This window comes from Chrysemys picta, chromosome 1 (assembly GCF_011386835.1).
Source record: "Chrysemys picta bellii isolate R12L10 chromosome 1, ASM1138683v2, whole genome shotgun sequence".
Taxonomy (NCBI): domain Eukaryota; kingdom Metazoa; phylum Chordata; order Testudines; family Emydidae; genus Chrysemys; species Chrysemys picta.
This window is the reverse complement of record NC_088791.1, coordinates 103,874,225-103,892,672: the sequence shown is the minus strand read 5'-3', so window position 1 is coordinate 103,892,672 and position 18,448 is coordinate 103,874,225. Positions and strand designations below refer to the sequence as shown.

Here is an 18,448-nt window from a genome sequence, read left to right as displayed (position 1 = left end):
TGGGAATCTCCCTAACATCCTCAGCCGTGAAGACTGAAGCAAAGAATCCATTTAGTTTCTCCGCAATGACTTTATCGTCTTTAAGCGCTCCTTTTGTATCTCGATCATCAAGGGGTCCCACTGGTTGTTTAGCAGGCTTCCTGCTTCTGATGTACATAAAAAAACATTTTGTTATTACCTCCGGAGTTTTTGGCTAGCCGTTCTTCAAACTCCTCTTTGGCTTTTCTTATTACATTCTTGCATTTAATTTGGCAGTGTTTATGCTCCTTTCTATTTGCCTCACTAGGATTTGACTTCCACTTCTTAAAGGAAGTCTTTTTATCTCTAACTGCTTCTTTTATATGGTGGTTAAGCCACGGTGGCTCTTTTTTAGTTCTTTTACTGTGTTTCTTAATTTGGGGTATACATTGAAGTTGGGCCTCTATTATGGTGTCTTTAAAAAGCGCCCATGCAGCTTGCAGGGATTTCACTTTAGTCACTGTACCTTTTAACTTCTGTTTAATTAACCCCCTCATTTTTGCATAGTTCCCCCTTTTGAAATTAAATGCCACAGTGTTGGGCTGTTGAGATGTTCTTCCCACCACAGGGATGTTAAATGCTATTGTATTATGGTCACTATTTCCAAGCGGTCCTGTTACAGTCACCTCTTGGACCAGCTCCTGTGCCCCACTCAGGACTAAATCTAGAGTTGCCTGTCCCCTTGTGGGTTCCCGTACCGACTGCTTCATGGAGCAGTCATTTAAAGTATCGAGAAATTTTATCTCTGCATTTCGACCTGAAGTGAAATGTCCCCAGTCAATATGGGGATAATTGAAATCCCCCGCTATTATTGAGTTCTTAATTTTGATAGCCTCTCTAATTTCCCTTAGCATTTCATCATCACTATCACCATCCTGGTCAGGTGGTCAATAATAGATCCCTAATGTTATATTCTTATTAGAGCATGAAATTTCTATCCATAGAGATTCTATGGAACATGCAGATTTGTTTAAGATTTTTACTTCATTTGATTGTATATTTTCTTTCACATATAGTGCCACTCCCCCCGCCTGCACGACCTGTTCTGTCCTTCTGATATATTTTGTACCCCGGAATGATTGTGTCCCATTGATTGCTCTCAGTCCACCAGGTTTCTGTGATGCCTATTATATCAATATCCTCCTTTATCACAAGGCACTCTAGTTCACCCATCTTATTATTTAGACTTCTAGCATTTGTGTACAAGCTCTTTAAAAACTTGTCACTGTTTATTTGTCTGCCCTTTTCTGATGTGTTAGATTCTTTTTTATGCAAGGGAGTTCTTCAGGTGAAGGAGGAGCAAATACAGCATCCTTGGGGTAAGTGACTGTGTGTAGTGTGTGTTTGTGGGTTACTTGCTGTGTGCTGAGCTTGTGTTTGTCAGTCTGTTTGAAGGACTGTGTGCTGTGGCTGGCAGTTGGAAGCTGTGAGCTTCCAAGGAAGGTCTGAAAGCTAGAAGCCTCTGGTAATTGGCTGAGCCTTAATCAATGGGCGGGGCATTCACACAGGCTAGGGCTTTATAAAGCAGCACACAAGCGACCAGGGAGCTTTGTGAACAGGGGCTGCTAACAGGGAGTTTCGCAGGGGAGTGGGAAGGGAGCAGGGGTCCCTTGCCAGTTCTATCTGTTTCCCTTTATTCCCGTTAAAACATATAAACCAAACTACATTCAAAACTTCTTGCTTTAAACAACCCTTTCATTAACTAGAGACAATGCAGGCAGAAGCCCAACTGCAGAGTGGGGGCTATCCAGTTTATTGCGCTGAGTGTAGCATGTATGATTACCTGCCCTGTGGGCGGGTGGCATGTGTGTGCATTCGGTGCAAGGAGCTCCTGGCCCTCAGAGACCACGTACGGACGTTAGGAATAATTAAAAAGGGGACAGAAAATAAGACTGAGAATATATTATTGCCCTTATATAAATCGATGGTACGCCCACATCTTGAATACTGCGTACAGATGTGGTCTCCTCGTCTCAAAAAAGATATACTGGTACTAGAAAAGGTTCAGAAAAGGGCAACTAAAATGATTAAGGGTTTGGAACAGGTCCCATATGAGGAGAGATTAAAGAGGCTAGGACTCTTCAGCTTGGAAAAGAGGAGACTAAGGGGGGATATGATAGAGGTATATAAAATCATGAGTGATGTGGAGAAAGTGGATAAGGAAAAGTTATTTACTTATTCCCATAATACAAGAACTAGGGGTCACCAAATGAAATTAATAGGCAGCAGGTTTAAAAGAAATACAAGGAAGTTCTTCTTCATGCAGCGCACAGTCAACTTGTGAAACTCCTTACCTGAGGAGGTTGTGAAGGCTAGGACTATAACAGCATTTGAAAAAGTTTTTAAAGTGCTTGTACACAAATGCTAGAAGTCGTGGGAAGCACATCTCAACAGCCCAACATTTGTAAGACCCAGAGCTACTGAAGTTTCCCAAATCCCCATGTTGATTCCTCCCCCAATGTCTTTTTTCAAGTCTGATCTCATTCCTAAGTAAGAGAATGTCTACACTGGCAAGTTTTGTCACCAAAAACTGCCTTTTGGTGACAAAACAGCAAGAGCATACACACTACAATGACGGCAAAAAACTTCCACCCCTAAGAGAGCCTTGTCTTTTCCCCTCCCTTTTTTGTCCACAAAGAACCAGTGTAGACACCATAGGCGCCGACTCCATGGGTGCTCTGGGGCAGGAGCACTCATGGGGAAAAAATTGGTGGGTACTCTGCACCCACCGGCAGCCAAGCTCCCCGCCTCGCTCCACCTAACCTCCTCCCCTGAGCGCACCGCATCCCCACTTCTCCTCTCAGTGCTTGCCGCCACAAAACAGCTGTTTCGCGACATAACAAGCTCCGTGAGGGAGGAGCGGGAACGTGGCGCGCTCAGGGCAGGAAGCAGGGAAGAGGCAGGGCCGGGGCGGGGATTTGGGGAAGGGGCTGGAATAGGGGTAGGGCATGGGCGGGGGCAAAGGGGGAGGTTGAGCACCCACCGGTGCCAGCAGAAGTTGGCGCCTATGGTAGACACTGCTGATTTGTCGACAAAACAGGCTTCCGCCAGTATCCCACAATGCCTGCCCTGATTGTGCTGCTCGGTGTTTTGATCTCTGCTACCCTGCAGGCATGCGCCCCTCTCCTTTCAAAGCTGCGGGAAGTATCTGTGTGCTGCTCTGTTTGGGGAACAAATCATTGGAATGCTCCGGCTCTGCCCGGCATTAGGAACACAGCGGCAGGCAGACTGCTGCTGCTGCCAGGGGAGGGGGACAGACTGCTGCGCTGCTTTGCCATTCCTCAGCACGGAGAGCTCACAGAGCTACTCATGATGCTGTTCTCGGCAGCTGAGGGGGCTGTGGGAGAACTGGGAGAGAATCCCAAGCTGCGCAGCGATCAGCTCTTCCTTCCCACAACACTGCACTGTGGGATACATACCCATGGTGCATTGCTCACCCTGTCGATGATGGTGTTCCCAACGTGGACATCATCTGTCAAGAGAGGGAGCAAGTGTGAACACCCTTTGGTGATTTTTGTTGTGTCAACTTTTGGGTATCAAGGTAAGTTCTGTCAACAGAACTTCGTAGTGTAGACAAGCCCAAAGGCAGCCCAGCTCTTCCCACCAGCATTGGTTCTGCTGCCGGCTACAAAATTATGCCTTGTACTGATGCCTGCTTCTGTATAGCAGCTGGGGATCAATACTAAATATATCCCATCTTTATCCACTCTCGGCAACTAGATCTCACCAAAAATTCTACAACTTGGAGGAATAAGCAACAGACTCCCAAGCCCCAGGTTACTGTTTATAGAGCAAGTCCCAAGAGCAAAAAGGAGAAGGGGATGCAGGATGGAGACTATTTTGCTTACACTGCATGTCATGTTCATTCACCATGATTTGTCATCAACTCTTTAAATATTGAGCCATGTAGCTTTTTAGCCTGATTGCTAGGGAATACCTTATCTGGCCCCAGTCCACATTTCATTTGAGCCAGGCTCTCTCTGTTTCTCTTTACTTCCTACATATGCAATCAAGCAAGAACTTTGAGATTTTTAGTGGATCCAGGAACCACCTCCTTCCTATTGCTTGTGTAGGGGGGGGGGATGTAGCATTTGGCCCCCCACATTTGAAGATAAGCTGCCAGCCTGATCTGGCAGAGGAGCCATCTGCCATCCTCAAAGTCAAGCTCTGAAACAAACAAAAAAGTCCCACATGTGGTGCCTTAATAGCCCAGTGAAATTCTTGCCTCTTCACCAAAGCACCCCTCAAAGAGTCCAGGAAGAAAAAGAATCCTGCAACCTAAGGTAGCAACACCTGTTTAGAAGATGAGCCAATGGCTTTTTTAGCCATCTCCAGTCAATATGACGGACTGCACTAGGTGCTTTTTAGGTGCCAGTAGAAGATGGGACTGAGGCAACTTCCAAACCCAGCAAATATCCCCACCTCTTCCCTCAGATTTGATCCTAATTTATAGTGGAAAGATTAAGTGACCTCTATTGGCTGAATATTTATGCTAAATACACACAACGAGCACAATTATGACGGGAGTTAATTCATGTAGCAATTACTCACTCTGCTCTCAAATCCATTCAAGTGTGACCTTTGAGGTTGGAGGTATTCTTTCATAGAGGTATTTCATTTTGCGGAACGAAAAGGTAGATTCCAGTTAGGACCAGAAGAGGATGTACTGGAAGTCTTGTGAGTGCTGCACTTTGGCAGCTTCCAGAAGCATCTGGAAGTGGGATAGCTCATCTGAGGTTTTCAGTATGCTGGATATGAGGTATTGTGGCAAAAAGACAGTTGACCTATTTTGAAGGGAAAAGGACTGAAGTTGACTAGTGACTCCTGCAGAGTTTCCCTTCTCCTCCCTACAAAAGGGCCTCTTGACTTCAACAGCCCAACCTTCATTGTTTCCAAGGAGACCTCAAGTTCTTTAGGAATCTCCAGTACACTCGCCTTTTTAATAGACCCAACAGCTACCTTGCTCTTTACCTCAGGTCAGTAATTATCAAGGTTGAGTCAGAGAGGAATTAAGACTAACATGGCCAAAGTCACCTGTAAACACTGGCCCTTGCACTCAGTCACATCTCTAGTGACTAGAAGGACCAATTAAAATAGTAAAGCATTAACAAGAAAACCTTTTGATCCTATTCTTAAGCTACGTCTACACTGGCAATTGAATGACAAAAGGCTTCTCTTTCACCAGTGTTAAAAAAACAACAAAACAAAACCAAAAAAACCCTGAAAGATAAAAAAGTTTTGACGACAACAGGCGCTAGCGTGAACAGCGCTCTCCAGCCGACAATGCAAATGCCGCTCATTGGGGTGGACATTTTTTGTCAGCAGGAGAGCTGACAGTGGATACATTGCGCGACTTTTAATGGCATGGCTGTAGCGACACAGACATGTTGCTAAAAGCTGTGTAGTGTAGACATAGCCTTTAGTTACGCCATCTCTGCAAGAGGCAGTAGCTATGTCAGTGGGAGAAGCTCTCCTGCCAACAGAGTGATATCTACACTGGCGCTTAGGTTGGTATAACTGCAGTGGTTTTCAAAAAAAAATTTCTGGCGACCCAGTTGAAGAAAATTGTTGATGCCAGTGACACAACGGAGCTGGGGATGAGGGGGTTTGGGAGAGACTCAGGGCTGGGGAAGAGGATTGGGATGCAGGTGTGGAAGCAGAGAAAGAACTGACAGGAAGGGGATGCAATACATGACAGTTCGTTAGCAAGAGTCAGGCTAACTGTAACCCTGATAACGCGAGATTTGTAGAAGCGAGGATTGTGTGAGGCGGGTGAGAAAGAACTGTGTAAGAAGTCATTATGACCTGGTATAGATAAGGTGTAGAAGACCTTGTGTAGATAAGGTATAGAAAATATTGTATGTTGGCAAGAGTCAAAACAAGTGAGGAAATGAGATATCAAGATGGCCTATGTATAAACAAAATGCAACTGTTGCTCATTATTGTCTGTAACAAAAGGTATAAATGCTTGCTCTAATTGTTTACCTGTTGAGAGACCTGCTTAGCTCTCTCCCTCTGCGCAATTGTGAGAGTTAATAAAGCATCTGACTTGCTATACCTAAACAAATAGTGAGAACTCTGTTTTTCTCCGACACAGGGATGAGGGCTGTGGGGTGGGAATGAGGGGTTCAGGGCGTGGGAGGGGGCTCTGAGCTGGGGTAGGGATGCAGGAGGGGATCAGGATTCTGGGCTAGGGGTGCAAGTTCTGGTCTGGGGCCAGGGATGAGGGATTTGGGGTGTAGGAGGGGGCTCTGAGTTTTGGGGGGGCTCCTGCCTGTCCTGGCACCGCAGACTGCTCTGCGCCCCAGAAGCGGCCAGCAGCAGGGCCGGCTTCTAGGCAGAGGCACACAAGTGGCTCTGCACAGCTCTCACCCGCAGGCACTGTCCCCCGCAGATCCCATTGGCCGGGAACTGGAGCCAGTGCTTGGGGCAGGGGCAGCATGCAGAGCCCCGTGCTGCCCCCCCCCCCCCCCCCCCACCTAGGAGCTGGACCTGCTGCTTCCAGGGCACAGCGCGGTGTCAGAAAAGGTAAGGACTAGCCTGCCTTTGCCGGGCAGCACTGCCGATGGGACTTTTAGCGGCCCGGTCAGTGGTACTGACCAGAGCCACCGTGACACAGTGCCTTACATTCTGTGACCCAGTACTGGGTCGCAACCCGCAGTTTGAAAAATCACTGAACTACAACACTCAGAGTTGTGGATTATTTACACCCCTGCGTGATGTTGTTAAACTGAAGTAATTCTGTAGTGTAGACAAAGGCATAGGGGACTATACTCCAGTGAAAAGGAATTATTTCACAAGTGTGGCGGCTGATATTGAATCAATACTGAATTCTCAGACCGTGGGTTATGGAGAATAAAGCACAAAGCCATTGCCAGAGGGATAAAATAATTATTTTTGTACTCTTGATCTGTATCCAGTTGATGAGAAAATCCCCCTTTACTTAGAAAAGGCTTTCAATAAGACTATCAGATTACTTAACTGTCCAGTTCTGTTCCTGGTAAAATGTGTGTAGTACGTGTTGTAGTTGTAGCCATGTCAGTCCCAGGAGATTAGAGACAAGGTGGGTGAGGTAATAGTTTTTATTGGACCAACTTCTGTTGAGAGACAGCTTTTGAGCTACACAGAGCTCTTCCACAGGTCCTGAAGGCAGGATGGCTAGAACTTTCAGGCAAATCAAGTTGTCTGTAGTGCAGTGTAAGTTAGTCAGGATATCACCTGCCAACTGACAAATGCCAGACTCTCCCTGCAACTCTCCCAGCAAGTGAGCTGCCCATCTCCAAACTGCTGAACCTTTAACCGCTACCCACTCAGGTGTCCTGCCCTCTACTCTATCCCTTGACATAGTTACTCCAGCCCCTGTGAGGAGTGGTAGTGGGAGAGAGCTCTCCCATCAGCTTAGAGCCCCTGCACTAGCAGCACTGCAGCTGCATCGGTGCTGCGGTAAGCTCTGTAATGTAGCCACAGCCCCAGTCACCAATGCAAAACACTCCTGCAATTCTCCCTAGCACATTCATTAACATCCATCCAGGAGCAACAGAAGCTCCCTACAAGTGTGTGTGTGGAGGGGGAACCAATGCCCAAACCGTGGCCTCCGCCCCCACAGAAGTGCCCCTTACCCTGCTTGTTCCTCTCTGCCCCCTCCCCCACTGCTCACCCTTATGGCCAGTAATAGGATGAAGAAAAGGGTTGGGGCCATGGCCCCCCAACCCCCCATTTCCACCACCCCTTTCCCCACTGCTTGGTTTCTCCACCTCTCCCTTGAGAAGTGACCTGACCCTTCTCAAATGCCTAGCCCTCTCATGAGTCCAACCTCTCCCTGCCACAAACACCTGACTCCCATCCAGTTTACAGAGGGTGAGGCACCTGGAAGATGTCCTAAAGCTGATGTCCTAGCCCTAAACTTTAGGTGCCCAGAGCAACTGGTGCTAAGTAGAGTGTGAAATGGCTGAAGTAAGGTGTTATATTTGCCAGATTGTTGCATAAACTGGGAGGAGTCATTCTGCTTTGCTACAACATGTTTCACTTGCCAAAAATAATTCAGCCTTAACTTTCTATTAGCCACCCATCAATTACCTTCTGAATATTCATCTGATGGAATTGTAAAGCTGCTGGAGGACTTTAGGCATCACTCCCCACATTTCTAGGGCTAGTATCTGGGTGTGAGAACCTCTCTCACTGCTGTGTCCCTTCTTCTGCAACAGTGTCTTAACTCAGACAGTCTGAAGCCTTCAGTGATTATCACTCTTGTACTGCCTGCAACAATGCTATGTTCATTCAAAAGGGATTTTCTCTTTGATCATACTTACCTTGGTGCATTCATTTGTTGGTATATGCTAAAGTACAAAGATCATTGTTGGCCAAGTAATCACCTTCATAGCAGGTGATTGACTCACACTTAGTTGTTCATTTTAACTCCAATACTGTACTACGGGGCACAGGGTTCTGCCCACAATTTTTATCTCGCTTCACACAGGACAATGACACAGAGAGCATATAAAAAACTCTGTAATTTGAGAGGGACGCAGCCAATTTGTTCATATCGCACTGCCCGGTGTGGAAACAGAAGAGATATCACGTATGCTTCCATGGCAGTGATGCAGCAAAGGTTCTATGGGCTATATACCCAGGACATCACATCAAGGAGCACAGAATATTTTGGTACCTTTTAAGCTTTTGGGAGCCACAGGAATCAGTATGTAGGAATCAGTCTTTGTCAAAGGAATATTCCTTTGAAAGTGTCCAAGCCAGCTGTAAGATAGTCTACAAGAAAACTGAGTTTTCCCTTTTTGCTCAGCACAGCAGGTCTGCTGACCTGCTCACAGCCTCAGAAATTGCTTGCACTTGAAGGCTACTGAGTTTAGGGAAGGCAGATGGTCTCCCAGTCACTGTGCAGCAAGCATACTTTGCTCTCCAGCATCTGTCCCTCAACAGATTCAGCTGGAATCAGAGTTTCTGGGAACTCAGGACTCAGCTAAAGCCAGTCTGCAGCTGTCAAGATGACTAGCAATAATTTAAAACTTTCCTGATTAGCAGCCTGTGCAACCTTAATGAAGTCAGAGTTGTATATGGCAGAATTTGCCAACAAAACATATATAGGAGGACGGAACACTGTTCTCCAAGTACATGCCTATCTCAAAGTGTCTGTGTAGTGTAGATCTTATAACAATACAGGACTGAACAACAGTAAGACAAATGCCAGCCTGCCCTATAAAGTTTCAATTAAATATGCCTGTATCATGGTGTGTAGCTAGCTATCAACCCAGATAACAAGGGAATCTTTAAAAAAGAACAGGAGTACTTGTGGCACCGTAGAGACTAACAAATTTTACAAACAAATTCCCTTTACAAAGGGAATCTTTGTAAAGTACTGAGGATGTAAAATGCTGTATCAATGCTAGGGATTATTCAGTATTCCTAAAGAGAACAGATTACTTGGGCTAGGAGTTATCCACTGCTTTAGTTGCATTTCAATCACTGGTTGCCTGCTGTAAACTACTGAGTTGTGAATATTTGGAAGTTAGCAACAAAGAGTCCAAACTTTGCTATAATATTTTAGTCCTTCCTGCTTTCAGGATGTGAAAGCCCCATTGTTAACTGGAGGTTTTAAAGTCTGCACAGTAAATTGAATGAGAGGACCACAGAAGAGGTCTGTAGATTGGCCACACTTTGCCTGAACTGCTAACAATCTTAAATTTAAAGAACCCTCCAGGATACCAGCAGAAAGGCATTGTAAGGCACGTGCCTAAGTCAGCAGTACTTCTGAAAGGAAAAAGAAGAACAGGAGTACTTGTGGCACCTTAGAGACTAACAAATTTATTAGAGCATAAACTTTCGTGGACTACAGCCTACTTCTTCGGATGCTTATGCTCTAATAAATTTGTTAGTCTCTAAGGTGCCACAAGTACTCCTGTTCTTCTTTTTTCGGATACAGACTAACACGGCTGCTACTCTGAAATCTGAAAGGAAAGTATCAACTTAACAGTCCTCTGGAACAAAGTCTGGCAGCCTGCCCCGAGCCAGAAGTGGGTTTATAAAAAGGAAAGGTAGAGGATAGATACTTACTTTTCTGGGGTCAGCATAGGTGCCAAGTCCAATCACGGGGATGCTGTTCCCGTCGTTCAGAGGTATGCGGTGGTTTGCAGCCGTTAGATTCATGATGCAGATGATAAAACACTTGACTGCAACTTTCTAACAGACTGAATGAAAGCAGCAAGAAGAGCCCGCTTTGTGTGTGTCGCGTGCTCCAGGCTATGGCACTAGAGGGCGAGAGAGAGAGAGAATGAAAACTTCTGTTTCTCAACCTGCTCTGTGCCAGCAACACGCGTGCGATCGGCTAAGAAGAGCCTAGGGTAGCGCTTCCAACGTCATAATTGGACATGACTGATAGGCCAACCCAGGGTTACCCTACTAGTCTCCTGAAAGCAAATTTGCAGGCGGGTGAAATATTAACTACCGGCTCTCGTTAGGCGAGGGGGGAGCAAGTCAGCGCATTAGAGATTTGAGAGATGGTCCCAGTTAATCATCTTCATCAGAAGCACGCGGCTTTTCTTTTCCAGGTGGCTTTAAGTATCTGCTAAAAGCAAGGGTGTGCTAGGCGTTAAGGATTAGAGAGAGGAGATTGAAAGGGGGTGGTGGTATTTTGGGGAGGGGGGAAGGGAGTCTGGGTGGCTATGCTTCCACTGCAAAACAAGATTTGTCTGTTTGCTAACTCCTCATATCATTTCAGGGCTCGTCACAGGAGGAAATAAGGGTATTGGAAATAAGGGTATTGGGAACAAGACATTGGTCCTGTCAAACCAGGAGAAACCCATCAGCCCTAATTTCAATCTTCACCGCCCCAGCGGTTTATGTGTGCCAAACCATTTAGAGCAGTAGCTGCTACCCTGGATTCGCCTTCAGTCTCTTCTGCTCCCCCTGGCTGTTTCTATTGCCGCTCTAAGCAGGTGGGTTCAGATTATGCAAGTCCTTTCACTTTCAGGACTATGGCCCATTATTTTGTTAATGGAAGACTTGTTTAAAACCCCTTGTTTACATCAGTCCATTCTTTTGCTTTCAGGAGAGGAAATCCAGGACCCATCCCCCGTTGTCATTGTTTGCCTCTAGATCAGACTTGGCTAATTTATTCCCCTGCCCAAAGTCATAGGTCATCTTTTGGGAGGGCACTTTTCTGTCTTTATATTATTCTTCCAGTAATGAAAGGACAACTCCAACCCATGTGAAAGACTCACAAGAGCAACATTCAGTTTAGCATTTCAATCAACAGCACCAGCTGTTCATTGCTTTATATATTAGTAGAAGAGATTATCTCTTCAATTATTAATACCCCAGTTACTAGCAGGAAGCCTCACTTATTCCCATCACTTCTGTCTGTGCTAAACTTATATTTGTAAAAAGGCACATTGAATTTCCTTTTGAATCTTATTTGCTATTAATGCTGTTCAGCAACTCGACATTGAGGGTTTACTTCTTCAGCTGCTGCATGTGTGCACTCTTGAAGTCAATTGGAATTACATATGCATCAAAACACTCAGGAAATCCCTTGATCAATTTAGTTTGCATTTCAAATGCATTCAGCATGTGCCTTTTTCTGTACCTAATCTTCACACAACCCTTTTTGTCCTCCCCCATTCAGGCACTTAAAAAAAAAAAACCCATCTTTCTCCTGGTTACTCTCATTTAAGCACCTTTTCACAGTTCTGTCCATGCATCAAGCAAAAAAGTGTTACAGACTCATTCAGTTGCAATCCACCAATCTATACATTAAATACAAAAGGAGCGGGTGCTGGGGCCAGGATGGAAATAAGGTTCAGTCTCTCTTCTCAGCACAGAGGAGTGTTACGCCCTCCTCACCTGATAGTATAGCACAGATTTATTTATTTATTTTTAAGTAGGCCTTTAAATCCATGATTAGCTGTCTAAAGGGCCTGATTTTTCAGAAGGGAGACACAGCATCCAACCTCTTCCATTGACTTCAGTAAGAGCTGCTGGATACTTTAGGAAATGGGGAGAGGAGAAGAGAAACAGGCCAACTTATTTAGGTGGCTAAACACAGATTTGAGATCTTAACTTTAGGCACTCCAGGTGCTTGAGTTAATATATTTCAATTACAAATGACTGCAGTTATCCACCCCAAAATAGTTTTAGAGGCATGAAATATGGTAAAATGCTACTAATGCATTTTGATAGCAATGGAGAAAGTTTAGAGCACAGGGAATCAATGAATGGTCCATCCACTGTGGGCAGAAGTCCTAACTTCTCTAACTTTATCCCATGATGATTTTCTTCATTTATTTATTCTGAATTTTACCCCCCCCCCCCCAATAATTCCTGCTCTATTGTAATAAGCTATCCCACATACCAATGATGTGCCCGAGGGGACAATCCCTTTCTGAAATCCAATGTAAATCTCTCCTTTTCTAATCTCACACCATGCTCCTAGGTTATGCCCTTAGCCCTCAGTGTAAATAGATTTCCCAGCTCCATTTCTGCTTCATCTAGTTATTTTCTATCCTATAATTAAGGTCTTGGTGTCTTCACTCCACTTTTAAATCTACATATGTAGAAACATTTTATGGGTCTTGCCTTGTATCCAAATGAAATGGAGATCCAGCAGAACTATTCCTCAACCCCCAACTTTGTGGTGTAGGTTATTTCACTGTTTATACATCCTAGCACCCCACTTCTTTGCTTTATAGCAGGTGTTCAATTTGAAGCGGCATATATGAGTGTCACTGGCTGAACCTATTTAGGAGTGCACGGAGGGGAGAATGGCACTGTCAAATATGGCGTTATCTGTTTCCAAATCACGGACAACTCTGATCCATAAGTATTCAAGATCATTTGTATCAGTCTCCTAGCACAGGCGTTTCTAACCATTATTGGGCTACGTACCTACCACCTTCTTAGAAAATTGATATTTGAAGTACCACGTGCAAACTTCTCCGTTTTGTGCACATTTCTTTCAGGTCCTGACAAGCCTAATTTACATTTTTCCAGACTACATAGTAAAACAAATGACTCACCAGGAAGCCTAAAATGAAATGTTCACTTCTAACCTCCTTTTTAAACATCTCAGGCTTCTAGACCTGCATCAAAAACAAACAAGGAAGCAGCCATTACTATTATGTCCTGTGCATTACTCCATTTACAAGAAACAATACATTTCTCATAAATAGCATTGTGATCCCGTTTTGGGGAGTGTAGCTGAGCTATAGTCAATGGTTTGACTCTTTTACTTGTCTTCTAAGTTCAAAGTTCCTGGTAGTTCGTCTCTGGATTATTGCTGAACACAAGCTAGTCTTGGCTGGAAAGGGAAGTAGGGAATGGGGGTGGGGAGCTCTATCTAGGCACCAGGCTACTTCAGCTCCAGGAGCCTCTTCTCCTTGGCATCTCTGGCCCCCTTGATGCCTGTATGTCTGAGTATATTGCACAGGGCTAGCTGTGCTGGGAGGAGGCTCAAATTGCAGACAGCTGGCGGCTCCTCTGCTGAGGAGCCAGGCAACTCCCCTTAGTCTTGTAGCCAAGATTTTGGATTGTAGGAAAGTTGAAGGGGGCAGAGATCGTAGGCAATAGCCCATGCAAGCCCTGCCTCTCAGTGCTAGCAGTTCACTGCCAGCTGCAGTTTAGACATACTCCAGGAGCCCTGATATCAAAGGACTCCCACCTGCAGTGTAGCTATATCCCTTGTGGCTGCAGGTTTGGAGCCACTCTCAAGTAGCTATGTATGCATTTGTCTCTTCAGATGAAGGGAGCTTGTGGGGCAGGACCTGGAACTTCACCTCAGTAGGTTGAGCTACGTAACTCAACGCAAACTGAATATTAGGCCTAGCAGAAAGCCAGCAGTGGGCCAAATGAGTACAGTGTCCATCTGCACAGCCACAGCACACAACCCTGATACATAAGACTACGCTAGCATGGCGGGAAAGCTTTATTTTCACTACAGTATTATGGCAGAAAGCCAGGAGAGTGCATTTTGCTTCTGGGGTATATTTTGGTGTGCTGCAGTGCATGAGGCCACTGTGTTTGAAAGTGAGTGAAGGTTTAAGAGTTTTTTGGGATACCTCTTTCAGCAAGCTGATACATATACCACAATTGGTGAGCCCCTCTTCTAGCAGAGAAGGCATAAGATGGGGATGCTGGTTAGTGTCAGCTACAAGCCACCAAATCACATTAGGGAACAGGAGTCCTTAAGATATTTCTCTATAGTGTGTAAGGAAAACTGCACCAGATGCTGGTGATTCTCATGCTGCCTGTAACAAAACATCCTTACAACTTCTTAAAAAACAAATCTAGGTGACAATATCCTAACTTTAAGTGTTGCATACAGGTGGGGGTTAATTTATATTAGACATTGTTGTGATCTCAACTAAAAACTGGTGGGGTTTTTTAGGTGCAAGTGATCATGAATGCACATAACAAAATGTAACAAACAGAATAAAGTCCACACCAGTGATATGTACTGGATGTTTGAAAAGGGCTCCAATTTCATAAAACTGAAAGCAATTGAGCTAAATTAACTTGGAGAAAAGAGAATGTGAAGAATAATGGCAAGCTGTTTAAAAACATTCTACTAAATGCCCAAAAAAGCACAATCCAACAGATGAGAGAGAAGATTTAAAAGGGTTAAAAAATTGCCTACATGAGAAGGGAAACAAAAGCTGATAAACTATATAACAAATAGAAAAAAGGAGAAGTTGATATTAGTGAACATAAATCAGAAGCTAGGAAATGTAGAAGTTTGATGTGGGAAGCAAGAGGGCACAAAGTGACACCTATAGCCAATAGGGTTAAAGACAGACTCCTTTTTATTGAGGATATCAAGAACAAGAGGAATCCTAACAATTGTATTTTCCATTAATAGATGGACACAGTAGAATTGTCATTAGTAACACAGAAAAGGGAAATGTTTACATCTTTTTCCAAACTAGAGAACAGAAATATTATGTGACAAAATAATCTTCACTCCAACAGAGTCAATGGAAGATTTTTTAATAGCAGTCACTAAAGCTTGACTAATACAAATAGCAGGTCCAGATAACTTGAATCTAAGGCTAGGTCTACACTACCCGCCTGAATCGGCGGGTAGAAATCGACCTCTCGGGGATCGATTTATCGCGTCCCGTCGGGATGCGACAATCGATCCCCGAATCGACGCTCTTACTCCACCAGCGGAGGTGGGAGTAAGCGCCGTCGACAGAAAGCCGCAGAAGTCGATTTTGCCGCCGTCCTCACAGCGGGGTAAGTCGGCTGCGATACGTCGAATTCAGCTACGCTATTCACGTAGCTGAATTTGCGTATCTTAAATCGACTCCCCCCGTAGTGTAGATGTACCCTTAGAGTTTTAAAAGAGGTGGCCAAGGAGCTCTGGTCTGTTTTAACGCAAGTCTTAAAACACTGGAGAAGTGACAGACAACTAAGAAAACACAGTTTGGTGTTAATACTTATGGGTATATCAGATGACCCAGATATCCATCCATCAGGGCACCTAGGGCTAAGAGTTTTTGTTAGCATACCCCAGCATGAGGGACTCTTGCCTGTGCTAGCTGGGTGTTAGCTCCCAGGGAGGCAGTCACTCAAGCACTCTCCTGTAAGCTATGCCAGCCCTGCTGATCGACAACAGATGCTCTCTGGCCACCAAGTCCCTACAAAATGTCCCTCTGTGATATCCAGCTATGATCACTGGATACTCACAGAAATCTCAGATGCTCCATTTCCAGGGGAGGAGGAGGAATAGCCCACTTTACCAGTTGTACCTTAGACTACCATTTCTGTAGCACATGCAGCATGTGAGATCAATTATAGTAAAACTATAAGGAAATTTTAAGGAAGAATAGAGATTCAAATAGAAACAAGGGTGAGATTAAAAAAAAAAGATACATACAAAACAAGAATCATAAAATGTGAAGTAGAGCCTACACTAATAGTTACCTTTCCTATCTACTACAGTAGATCCTCACCCCAAAATTCAGTCTTTTGCAGTGTTTGCTGGCCCCAACGAGCCAGGACCCAGTCTTTCATGAAGCATCCCCACTCATCAAGGTACCTCCTCAGTGAATGCAGCCAGAGTGTCTTTCTCCACCCTGTGATATCCTGATGGAGTCTTGTCTTTATTCACAGACAGGGCAAGCCTCTTGCTGTCATTGTTCCTTTTCTCTTAATTAATTGGCCTCTCAGAGGTGGTAAGACAACTCCCACCTGTTTATGCTCTCTGTATGTGTGTATATATATCTCCTCAATATATGTTCCATTCTATATGCATCCGAAGAAGTGGGCTGTAGTCCACGAAAGCTTATGCTCTAATAAATTTGTTAGTCTCTAAGGTGCCACAAGTCCTCCTGTTCTTCTTTTTGCGGATACAGACTAACACGGCTGCTACTCTGAAATTGTTCCTTTTCACTCCCAACTGGTTTCAAGGGTTCATAGTCCATCTTTGGTGGTTTTCCATGGAGTTTTTCTGGATTGGTTGATGGTAAACAACTGGGCAATACATTACATAATCTGTTCGTTTGACAACTGCCTGATGCTTGAATGGGCCAGCACCGAGACATGATTTCCTAGTGAATCACTTTCATGCCAAAACCATAAGGGCGTGATTCTCAATATGTAGGTGCATTATTCCTTAAATATTACCCATACTCAATCACAGAGATGTATGTATTAAGTTATACACTTTCAGTAAAGACCTCACAAGCTGCCCTATGGATAGGTACCAGAAAATCAGTGTTAGGTGTGGTGAGTTTGTCAGGTCTGAAACAGGAGTTCTAGTGGGGTCTCATGTGTAGGGTCAAGAACATGATTTGTCTTTTTTTTTTTAAATGACTTGGAAAACACTAAATTACTGATGAAGTTTGCAGATAACTGGGGGAGTGGTAAATAATGAAAAGGACAGGTCACTGATACAGAGCAATCTAGATCTCTTGATAAACTGGGCACAGACAATGTGTATTTCACTATGGCCAAACAGAAGGTCATATACATAGGAACAAAGAATATAGATCACATTTACAGGATGTGGGGACTTCTCTGGAAAGCACTGACTCTGAAAGAGACTGGGGCATCATGGTGGAGCCAGCAAAACATGGGCTCCCAGGGCAATGCTGTGACCAAAAGGGCTAATGTGATCCTTGGAGGTATGAACAGGGAAGTCCTAAATAGAAGTAAAAAGGTTATATTGCCTCTTTATTTGGCACTAGTGCAACTGTTGCTAGAATACAGTGACCACACTTCAACAAGGATGTTGATAAGTTGGAGAGGGTTCAGAGAAGAGCCTAAAAATTATTAGAAGATTGGAAAACATGCCTTATAATAAGAGATTCAAAGAGCTGAATCTATTTATCTTAAAGAAGGTTAAGACTGGTCATGTCAGTCCTAAGTACCTACATGAGGAACACAGATTTGATAAGAGGGCTTTTCAATCTAGCGGACTAAGGTATAACAAGATCAAATGGCTAGAAGTTAAACTGTAGGCAAATTTAAGCTAGAAATAAAGACATACTTTAACAGAGAAGGTAATTCATCATCAGAATAGCATGTCAAGTGTGGTGGTAGATTCTCCATCACTGGCAATTCTTAAATCAAGATTGGATGTTTTTGTAAAATAGGCACTCTTTCAAATGGCCATAGGATTTGAAATAGGAATACATACAGAGAAGTCTTATGGCCTGTGTTATGCAGGAGGTCAGACTAGACTATCACAATGGTCCCTTCTGGCCTTAAAAAAAAAATATATATATATATATATATATATATATATATATATATATATATATATATATATACACACACACAGATAAATCAGTTACCTTTGTAGAATTCTTGAGAATCACTAGAGCCATGCTAATTTGGACTTGAGGGGAGGGACAGAGAATGCTCATGGAGAATACCCTGCTAGCATCCACCCTTTATATCAAGGAGGATCCAGCTTGGGCTTCTCTGTAGTAGTAGGAGGAGATACTACCTGCAGAGGCAGCGATTCTCTGCAAGGTCCCCAGCCATTTAGTCTTTGTTGATCAGAACGCATCTTGAATTCTACCCAGAAGCCAGTAGGCAGCCAGTGCAGATCTCAAACCAGAAGTTGTGTCCGTGTGGTGAAATACTCATCCTAACAAGTAGGCCACTGACTTCTGATCTTCTAAATGGATTTGTGGTATAGCCCTAGGTAGAATGTATTGCAGAAGTCCAATCTAGAGCTGATTAAGTCTTCATGCAAAAGAGAAGGGCACAGCCTGCTGGCCAAGTGTTGATGGAAAGAAGCTTTGGTCACTGCCACTATTGGCTCCTCTAAAAGCACCTGAGAATCTAACCTCCCCCCAGCTCCATTGTAAGCTGTGGGTACATAGGATGTATGTACCCAATGTCACCCAGGGGAGAGGAGCCTGATAACTTCAGCCAAATCCTCCAGTTGCTCCCCAGACAACTTGCCTTAATC

The 18,448-nt window shown here is 44.3% G+C and overlaps 1 protein-coding gene across 3 annotated transcripts in view; it reads right to left on the bottom strand.

The window, feature by feature from the left end:
• Nucleotides 1-18,448, bottom strand: part of AKR1D1 (aldo-keto reductase family 1 member D1) — a 108,200-nt gene that overhangs the window by 40,118 nt on the left and 49,634 nt on the right. The window contains exons 1-2 of one of the 3 annotated variants that reach the window (XM_065581949.1): nucleotides 10,475-10,617; nucleotides 10,084-10,277 (exon numbers count right to left, since the gene is read on the bottom strand). In XM_065581949.1, the coding sequence (XP_065438021.1) occupies nucleotides 10,084-10,176 (93 nt within the window). In that variant the 5' untranslated portion in view covers nucleotides 10,177-10,277; nucleotides 10,475-10,617. Of the gene's footprint in view, nucleotides 1-10,083; nucleotides 10,441-10,474; nucleotides 10,618-18,448 lie in introns of those variants that run through there. The other 2 variants (XM_065581950.1, XM_005296399.4) reach the window with 2 other exon arrangements.